General features: G+C 50.3%; 1 protein-coding gene across 1 annotated transcript in view; it reads right to left on the bottom strand.

Moving 5' to 3' along the window:
- Positions 1–4,420: 4,420 nt before the first annotated feature.
- The window catches only part of FAIM2 (Fas apoptotic inhibitory molecule 2), a 16,349-nt gene continuing 10,497 nt past the window's right edge, over positions 4,421–10,272 (bottom strand). Inside the window, exons 9-12 of the mRNA XM_035903699.1 lie at positions 9,002–9,089; positions 8,367–8,462; positions 6,441–6,494; positions 4,421–4,570 (exon numbers count right to left, since the gene is read on the bottom strand). Coding sequence (XP_035759592.1) covers positions 4,421–4,570; positions 6,441–6,494; positions 8,367–8,462; positions 9,002–9,089 — 388 coding nt within the window. The remainder of the gene's footprint in view (positions 4,571–6,440; positions 6,495–8,366; positions 8,463–9,001; positions 9,090–10,272) is intronic.

The following is a 10,272-nucleotide window of genomic DNA, read 5'->3' as shown; positions in this document are numbered from 1 at the left end:
GAGGGGGGGAATTTGGGGGTCCCCCCCTGCCCAGGGCGCCTCGGCCCTGGGGGAGCCACATCCCCCGAGGAACAGCCCACGTCCAAAGACTGGTCTCAAATAAAGCCAGAAATTTTATTTTGGCTTTCACTCAGTGCCGCTGTCAAAACCCACCTGAATCTGGGCAACCCAACCTCGGCCAGCGCTGTCCCCACTTACAAAAGCGTTTACAAACTTTTATAAAAATGTTATTTACACACACATATAAATAACATATAAATGTTATTTAAATCGCATTTAAGCATGGGATTGCCCTGGGATTGCCCAGGCCCCCACAGACAGGCAGCTTGAAGGAGGTTTTGCAGTAGAAGAAAATGAATGCTCACAGTTAAAGGAGTTGGCATGGTTTAGGGTCATGGTGATGCGGGGAACCTGGATTTCATTTTAGGCTGATTTTTTTTTTATCACAGCATGAAGAGCAGAGGGCGCCAGGAGCTCAGAAATGGAGGTGAACGACTCCTGCCTGAATCAGGGCCCTTCTTGCCTTTCGTTCTTGCCATGGAAGAAGCAAGCAGGGATCGGCAGGGATTCCCCCGCACCGTGGCAAGGCCTGTGCAGAGTTGGCATGAAGACTCCATCCTTCCTCAAAATACCTCAAGCACGGAAGGGAAGGCAGGCAGAAAGAAGTGGAAAAATAAATAAAAAAATCCCCCCTTCTCCAGGCAGTGGAATTCAGGGGTTTTTAGGTCTCCTCTGTCTCTGGCTGTATTTAGGGCCCCTGAATTCCTGTCCTGTTTGCTGTGGGTATGGAAAATGATGTAATCCCTTCCTCTTTCCAGCATCCTTCACACCCTGATGAATCTCCCTGTCCTCTCCCTTCTCCCGCATCCCTGCATTCTACCTCCGAGTGGTCCCACTTTGATTAAGCCAAATGAATTTCTGCCCTGCTCAAGAGCCAAGTATTGAAATTTGACTGAATCATCAGCCTTTTACCCTATTTGTGGTAATTATGGGAACAGCTAATAATGCCTCATATAAATGCTCATGGCCACCTCATTGTTTGCACACTCCAGCTATTTTTTTGCAAATGCTGTCCTACAGCAGAGCATTACCCAGCACAACACAGGGCAAAATATCTTCTTGCCGCAGAAAATGCAACTGTGGTGAAAAAAGACCATACTGGCTGCACCGCACTGTTTAACCATGCTTCTTAGGAAACAAATCTCACCCCTGCCTTTTGGACACAGCTCCTTCCAAGGAGCAGAGATCTGTTGCAACAAGATGCTGCAGTTTGGATTTCTCTCCCTTGAGAGCCCTGACAGCCCATGCTAATCAACCCTCCAGAGCTGATAGATGTAGTGTAGGCATTAATTTAGGTCAGGTGCATTGCTCTCTGGGGGCATTTCTTTTTCCTCCATTGACTCTAGAGAAAGCTTAGTACATCATGTTACTCTCCAGAGCTACAGAAAATGCCTTCTGAGCCCTCTAAGCCTTGCTTACAATACTTGCTTACTCTCACTTACTTGTTTTTTAATCCTGTGGCCACTTAAACCAAGTCTAAGAGCAAGCAGGATTCTCACCAAGGAGCTCTTTGGCCCTCAGATCTCAAAAACTGCTCATGCATGATGCCTATGCTGGAGCCGTGTGCATTTTATTACTTTGTGTAGGATGCATTCCTTAGTCATAACCAGAAAAGGGACAGCCTGGTCTCCATTACCACCTCAGGCCATGCCACATCATGCCATAGCCTTGTTTATGTCCTCTATTTTAAGGGGATGATGCACCAGCTGTGCAAGCAGACCTTCAATCAGCTGTACTCCAGTAAGGAGACCTCAAAACAGCAATAACAGTTTTGCAACAATTTATTAGCAATGTTCAGAGAAAATACAAAATCCTATTTACAATGAAATCATAAGAATGGCCGGACAAAAGGAGCAGGAGGATACAGAGCAAGTGTCCAGGTGATGCAGACCTCAGATAAAGGACATCCACACAGAGGAAGGGAAGCAGCCCACGCAGATGGTCAGGGAGACCAGGAGGAGCGTGCCTGTAGCTATATCCCACCCCTAATCCTGTGTTACTCAGCCTCAGGGGGAGTTCCACCTCTCCAAGCACATATTACTCACTGCTTCGGTCCAAGTGCTTTCACTGGGTCTGGCTTGGATGGACTGCAAGCCATGGGGTCAGCACAGAAGAGGGACCAGGACACATGCAAGAAGGGAGCCCTGTGGAGGGGCACAGGAGGGCAGTGAGCCATCCCCACTCAAGTGGCCTGGGGACAAGCAGGTGCCATGCAAGGTTTTCCCACACGGGAGCAGAAAGCCAGGAGGTAGCAGCAGCTCAGGCAGCAAAGCTACTCCACACCAGAAGGAAAAAGAGCAAAAGATCCAGAGTGGGCTGCAGATCCATGTTCTCCTCCCCAGGTCCCAGGGTATGCAGGGCCAATTTGAAGGAGTCCCAGTGCAGAAAGGAAAGCTGCACAGCTCTGGTCTAGATTGTCATCCAGAGGAATTTTAGGACTATTTCAGAGTCAGAACTCATCATGTAACTCCATTCTCCCTCCTCAAAAGCTGGAAAGCAGAAATACCTACACAGGCCTTTTGCTGTGACCAAAAAAAAAGTAGGCTGCACAGCCAGTCTGCTAAGATATTTCAGAAGTGCCTGCATGGGTCTGAGCCAGAAAATTCCCTCTTTAAAACCTTATTTCATAAACTGAAAAGCACCTTAAAAGGTGCCTCCCATGCTGTCCCCTCTGCCAATTCTGCCTGCTTGGCGATTCAAAGGCCCTTGTTTCTTCTCTGGCATGTACCATAATCAGTAGGTCATGAACTTAATGCTATCATCACCTAACAGTCTCCTTTATTCCTAAAAAAAAAAAAAAGGGGGGGGGGGGGGTTTTGGGGGGGGGAAACCAAGGTAGAAAAGCAACAGTTGTGCTCCTGTGTGATCACAAAGTCAGTGCAGCCACAAAGGGGCTGAAGCGTTTTTACTCTCCGCACAGTAACTTTCCTCTGCCCAGCTCGGGGCATTGAACACGTTGTGGTGGGAGGATAAGACATGTGAAGGGTAAAAGCCAGGGCAGCAGCAGAGGAGGAATGTGCGGTACGGAGCATTTTGGCATAGCCTCTCTCTAACACGCAGGGATTGCTAGAGGCAGCTCAGTGAGGCCTCTTATCTCCACCTGGAGCTTTACAGTTAGAAATTAGCCAGCTAATCCCCGAACAGGGGAATGTGAGCAAGGGGAAGATGGAAAGTTACCTGAGCATTCGGAGGCATCCAGTGCTCTCACTGACATCCCAGTTTGGGGGAGCAAAACTGGAAAATGGCCCAAGCAAGAGGCAGAGGCAACACTGGTGTTTGCTACAAAGCGGTGCCCATTTTGAGCAACAGGCATTCCCCCTGGCCTCAGTCTCTAGGTAGTAACCACTCGGGCAACCAAGACAATTTTGTGAAGGAATCGGATCCTCATGATGGGTCACAGGATCTCAGCCAGCCATTTCTCACATCAAGAGGTGCCTGGCTTTGCATGGGCTCTGAAACTCAGCCTCTTTCATCTCTTCTCTGCCAATAATCCTTACGTGGGATCACAACCCTCCCAGGTGAAGAGCCACACCTTCAGAGAGAACCGACACACACGTTGCCCTTGGGTGGGGAGGTGAGCCCACAGCCGGTGGTCCTGCTATCCCACTCTGGGAAGGAAGGAAAGCACAAACTCAGCCCCACGGCCAGATGCAAAGGATACAGAAGAATTCATCCTGCAGGGGCATTAAGGGACGTCCTCAAAGAGGCTGCACGTCCTGAGCAACAGGTTCCCTTGTGCCTGGAGGACTGATTGCTGGGGCATCCAGACTACGTGATCCTGTGCTCTGCACTTCTAAAAGCAGGCACTATCAGGAATATATCTCTGCAGCGGCCACAAGGATCCAAAAGAACGCAGGAGAGAAACAGGGGGATGCAGGGATTTCCCTAGCCTTTTCCCTTTGTTCAGCTGGTTTTCCTGCCAAGATCCTAGCAAAATTCCCTACTCTCCTCCCTTTAATGTTATTTTCCTTTTGCAGAGCTGTTCTCAGCACTTCAAGATCCCATGATGTGCAGGACTCAGACAGGCAACTCTGACAGCCTCTGGGGAAAAGAAGATCTTGGTCTCATGCCTCCCAGTCTCTGGTCTGGTTTGTTCTCAGTAGGAGTGGAGGGAGTAGAAGAGACATCACACTTAAGCCCTACTTTGCTTTCTGGGTCACAAAGGCCTAACAGCATATATACAAGCTGCGTAAGGAACCCAGGGGCTTTGCTCAGCTGATTGAATGGAGCCTGCTAGTGGGTCAGAAAGGGTGGGTTTGCTTTTGTTTGTTTTTTAAACCCTCTTTTTCTCCTCTTTTAATATTTTTTTTTTTAAAGACTTGCATCTTGCCAGCAAAGAGAAGATACTGCCTTGCTGCGCTCACTCCTGGCTAGAGCCAAAGAACTGGAGGAAGAAGGAGAAGATGTAGATGATGTCCAGATAGATATTGAGGGCTCCGAAGATATATTCCTCTGGGCTCAGCGAGTACCGACGATTCCCCATCAGCATCTGGGTATCAAATGCCAGGAACTGTGAGGGAAGAGGAGGGAAAACCAGTAACAGTCACACGGAGAGATTTAGCACATGGAGGCAAGAAGTGCTCTAATGACAGGGGTTCTCCCAGTTGCTTCACCGTGCCCAGAACAAAAATGCAGCCATGTTTTATGGGCTGTAACTGCAATTTATAAGCTCAGAACAATGCACTGAACAAGCTGCAACTTTCCTCTTCCTTCATTTCACTCTTGATAGTCAAACCCTGAGCTTAACTATTCCTCCAGGCTGCTTCCTTCATGCTTTTCCCCCAAGGTTGCCCTTTACTTCATCCATCTCAAATATGTCCCAGGATCAGCTCTGGAGCAGTTTGCCTTGTTCCTCCTCAGCCAGTCCCTACAACTTGTTATTCCCAGACTTCCCCAGTTCAGAAACACCTTGGTAACAAGGTGACCTGGGCCCAGCCATGGCATTGCAGCAGCAACACCAAAGCAATAAAGAGCAAGAACCTCCAGATCCTGGGCAGCACCAAGGTCTGCAGAGCTGCCAGCAGAGGTAGCCAGACCCAGAGGGGAGCTAACACCTTTCCCAGGTACAAACGTGAGTGAGTGCAGGGCAGATTTTACCAAGCAAAGCCGTGACAGTGGGAATCCACTGCCCAGCCAGCCTGCAGGGACACAGCACTCACATGAACAAACATGGGCTACAAGGCAGGCTGGTGGCTCCGCTGCAAGAAAGCCTGCACCTTGTTGAACGACTTCAAGCTCCGTATCTTCTCCCATCTCACCTTTACTCCCTCTGTTAATCCAGCCCGTGACAGACACCTTGGCATGGAGCTCCTCAGGGTTGGCAGGGCATCTTTGCCATCGCCTGGAGTCAGCCAAGCTCCTCTGCCATAAATAACTGGTCTCCCCAGACATTGTCAGGCTGAGCTGCCAAGCCTGGCACAACAGACACCACAAGCTCAGTTTGACTGAGTTTTATGGGGTAATCATGAGGAGTTTAGCCTACTTGTATTTTACAGAGCAGTCTTTAATTGTGAATCAAGAAGAAATATCTGAGCTCACTTGAAATTACTTTGTTATAGCTAATAAATGAAATTGCTCAACTGTTCGTATTCACAACATGCCCAATGGTCACCGCCTTAAACCCCAAGGCAGCCCTCCTCCTGACCCCCACCTCGAGGTACTGCCAAGCATCAGCCCAGAGAAGGCCCACACCTGAATGGCAAGCATGGCTCTGCTGGGACTTGCTCTGGGAAGAGGCTTGCAGGAGGGACTGCTGGTGAGCAAAGGAATGAATCAAGCTTTTTCAGCTTTCCTTGGAGGAGTTGCCCAGCTTCAGGGCTTTTCCTCCCTGCAACAAACCTTCCTAATGCCCCTTAATCCCAAACCATGGCCTCTCACTCTTTCTGTACCTCTGTTAGTCAAACTCATACTCAGTCCTTGGCCCGCTCCCACTCAACCAGCCCCAACTTGACTTTGCTCACTTCTGCAGCCTCATTTCATCCCCAGGCTCCCTTTGAGCCCTGCAATCCAGCTCACACTGCTGTGCCAAAGCTTAATCTCTGCTTTTCCCTCTCCAGAGATGCCTTTTTGCCCTGTCCATTGCATTGTAGATGCCTTCTCCTGTTCACACCTCGCATTGCGCATACAGCACGGGTTTGCCAATCACCCCATGTTCTGCACCAGTGCTGTCATGTACATCAACACCTTCGCGGGACAAGGCTGAGGTCACAACAATAATTGCTACTCACGAGCCATTTAAGGATGTGGAGCTCTCTACAATCCCAGGACTCGCTCTTCTCCCTTCCCCAAGCTCCCTTCAAGGCTAAAAGCATTTACCCCATGCTTATTTGCTTATTTTTCCTGCCAGCACATTCCCAGGCCCCATGACCAGCACCACTTACCATAGTAAAGATAATGGCACCAAGCAGAGCGTAGATCGCGTGGAGCCAGGGGACCTAAAGCAAACAAATCCATCAGTCAGTGCCTGGGAGAAAACTGGTTAATTAGGAGTTGACACAGAAGAGGGCTTAGCTCTCATGTGGAGGATATGAGTTAGGGAAAGTGCTCTAATAGCCCAGGGTGGACTCCAGCTCCACCACAGTTTCTGTTGTTGACCTTGTGGCAAAAAACAGGTCACCGTGCCTCAGTTTCCCCTCTCACTGTGGCCTTTGTGTCTACTGGGGCTTATAAGCTTCTAGATCAGGTACTTGTGTTTCCAAATAGCCTACTTCAACACAGCTGCCATCTCTGAGGAAGTAGCTTAGCACTATCCTAATGGAAACTTATTTTGCAGCAGGCCTATGTGTTTATTTACCCAGACAAGGCTGATGCCACTGGAAGAAACACCAAATGCTTCCAAGAGACAAACCCAGCTTTAATTAACAAGCTCAACTTAAATGTGTTCATCTGCTGGAGTCACAGCAGGAAATTCACTGGAATTAAGACCAAACCTCAACCCCTGCTTGCTGTGGCCCAGTAACACGCAGCGCTAATGGAGAAGCTGCCGATATTCCAGGAGAAGGTGCCTACATGGACAGTTGATTCAACCCAGGGATCACAGCCTGCCTCCCCAGATAGACAGGCTTATGACAACGATGCCTCAAGCTATGCTTATCTTGACAAGCTGCATGATAAAGAGTAGTTGTCTCAACAGTTTAGGCAGCGGCTAGGCACTGCAAGCTGCTTTACCCTCACATTTGGACAGGGGAGAGGTGGATCTCAAGCAAGGACAACCCAAATCTGAGCTCCTGGGTTTGGAAACGCTGGCCTGTGTATTTGCCTGTCATCAGACCAACTCCAAGGCTGTTACCAGTGGGAGTGGTGTCTCCTGTAGGTCTGGCCTTTAAAGTGTGACTCAGGGCCCCAGAGAAGCCAGGTAAGATGTGAAGGGTTTGGAGGTCACTTAAAGGTTGCTGTGATCAAAGCCAGGTGCCTCCATCTCCAGTGCAAGCAGGCATTCAGGGTGATTAACGGTTGCTGCACAGCCCCCCCACCTTCCCTCTTCCATCAGCATCTTCCAGGGTCTCTCGGGCTCTTGCCTGAATGCCAACTCACCTAAAGACACCCTTGGATGGAGACCAGACGCTCCATGCTGCCACGCCAAACCCTCTATCAGCTGTGGTCACAAGCCACCCCAAGATTTCAGCTGGACACAGCCAATGCCAGCTGTGACTGGGTCTGAGCCAAAAGCAGGAAGGCTGAAGGAAGGGGCTGGACCCATGCAAGAGGGGCTGCCAGCAGCTGGAGGAGTGACAAGGTGGTCACTCATGGTCGGGACATGTTCCCGGCCCCTCTCCAGAGGAGCTTATTTCTGAGAAATTTGAGCCTCAAGATTTAAATACTTCAGGATGGTACCTGATGTTAGTGTCAGTACAGCCAGGTCTGGCCAGACAGGCATCCCACTGTGCTTGTCCTGAGTCCAAGACCTGCCCTCAGTTTGGGGCAAGAGCCCTGTTTTCTATTGGGCAGGCCAGCGCGCTAATGTGCGCACAGCCCTGGTTTTACTGGAGGGGAAACTGAGGCACAAGCAGGTGATGTGGCCTCCTGTGGAGTCACTACACAGCTCCAGGAACAGAAACAAACTTCCTCAAGCCCCAGGCCAGTTCTGTCCTAAAAACTGATATCTGATTGTACAACAAGAAGGCAACAGCTGCCTGATCTTGCCTTTTTTTTTCTGTTGGTGTTTCTGCAGGTTTTTGGAGAGCAGGCTGGGACACCCCTCTCAAGCCAAGCCCTGGAGCTTGCCTACTTTAGGCTGAGCAGCTCCCAGCCTTGCATCAGGACTGGTGGCGCTGGGGGAGGAAGGAGGGGCACAGGTCATTACTCACATATTGGTAGGGCAGTATCACAGCCAGGATGATGCCACCAAAGAAGAGGACCATGAGCATCACAAAGAGGACACCCTGGTAGGAGGTGAAGTCAAACTGCAGAGGTAAAGCGCACCACGTTACAAGTGCAGAGTGATGACAGGAGGCAGCAAGGAGAGCCAAACCTCCCCGCGTCCACAGGGAGGGACTTGCCAGCAGCAAACCCATCTTGCTGTCACATGGCAGTTGCTTCATCTGCATCTCAAGTCCTATAGCCCAGCACCCGTCTGTATGGCACAGAGCCAAGCGCTTGCCATATCCCCATGGGCGAGAGCTCGGCACCCATCACATCCCTGAAATCTAAAAGCCCGCCACACGCATTTGTGCTGGTGCCCTTCTGTACCACACAGCCTAATCCTCCAAAAAAACCACCCCACCCCCATACATTAGCATCTTCCAGCCCCATCTAAACACACCCCTCACCCCAGCATCTGTCCTAACCTTCTTGTAACCTTCACTTTACAGCCCAGCATCCCTCAGGTTGCTCCAGTACCTGGAGCCCTACAGACCTGCCCCCTCACACCTCACCCCCAGCGCCGCCTGACCCTGAGGGGTCCTACCCCTGGGAGCTGCCTCTCAGATCGGCACAAACTCACCTTGGTCTGGAAGCTGAAGATCATGACAGACAGACACACCAGAGCTGTGATCCCCAGACACAGAAGGACCGACTTGGTATTGTAGTAACTGCAAAATTAACAGCAAAACCATTTTTCAGCATTTCCCACAGGGAGAGGTGGAAGGAGGGATTAGGACAGGCAGAGCTGTACAGGGTGAGTCCTCCGGGCACAAACAGCACCAGAATTATCAACATCCCCCCTTAATGTGGAAAGGGAAGGATAGAAAACACTAAAAAAAAGACTAGATGGGTTTTCCTCCTGTTTTAAATAGAAGAGGGTAGGCAGGAGGCCACGTCTGTGCCTTCTGGGAACTCAGGAGCAGCTAAGATGGGGACTTACTATAAAAATCTCTCTGTCCATGGACAGATGGAGAAGGGGGAGGATTTGAACGAGGCGGTAATAAAAGCAGAACCACAAATGTCGTTGCAGCACAATGAGAAACGCGAGCGCTGCAGCCCACCCTTACTCTACTGATGTACTCGTAAGGGGCTTGAGTCTTGGGGAGCTGCAGGGAAGGAGGGATCTGAAGAGGCAGAGAGACCACAGGCTTCGCGTATGACTTATTCGTGTGTCTGTCTGCCAATTTTTGTTACAGCACCAGGCTCAGCCCTAAGAAAACCCAGTCCCCGCTCTCCCCTTCAGTTTGATTTGAGAGTGATATCGCTGGTATTTTCCCTGAGCTGCTGAAGCCACAACTTTCTTTGTCCCCAGCACTCGTCCATCAACACCCACTGACTCATCTGCCTCATCACCAGGGCCCCACGTGAACCAGGGCCGATCTTGTGAGCAGATTGTAACAGTAAAAACACAAGCAAAAGGGAGCAAAGCCGTAGACTACAAAACCCATGAAACTGCTGGAAAAAAACCTCCCTGTCTCGCTCCAGCCCCATCTGCTAGAGTGGAAAAGGTGCGATCGCAGCACGTGGTAGTCCCCTATAGCCCATCGTACCAGCAGTGCCGTGTCCCTGGTGCTCTAGGGCTCTCCTGTAGGATTTAGCATCCCCAGGAGCTTCCCTGTGCTGCCCCAGCTGTGACAGAGAAGGGGGTGCCACCAAAGGTCTTGGAGAGCATCTTTAAAAAGTGTTTTCCAAAGGGAAGACCAGGCTCTGAGTGACTACTGGAACAGCTCCGAAGAGATCAGGTGGCCCATACATATTTCAGAAGTAGGGAAGTTTTTCTGCAGGAAGAGACAGGACATAGGGCCAGAAAACCTCTGGAGACCACACGCTCAACCTACCTGGAGAGCATCC

Source organism: Egretta garzetta, unplaced genomic scaffold, assembly GCF_000687185.1.
Source record: "Egretta garzetta isolate BGI_Z169 unplaced genomic scaffold, ASM68718v1 scaffold581, whole genome shotgun sequence".
In the NCBI taxonomy this organism is placed as follows: domain Eukaryota; kingdom Metazoa; phylum Chordata; class Aves; order Pelecaniformes; family Ardeidae; genus Egretta; species Egretta garzetta.
This window is presented reverse-complemented; position numbering and strand designations above follow the sequence as displayed.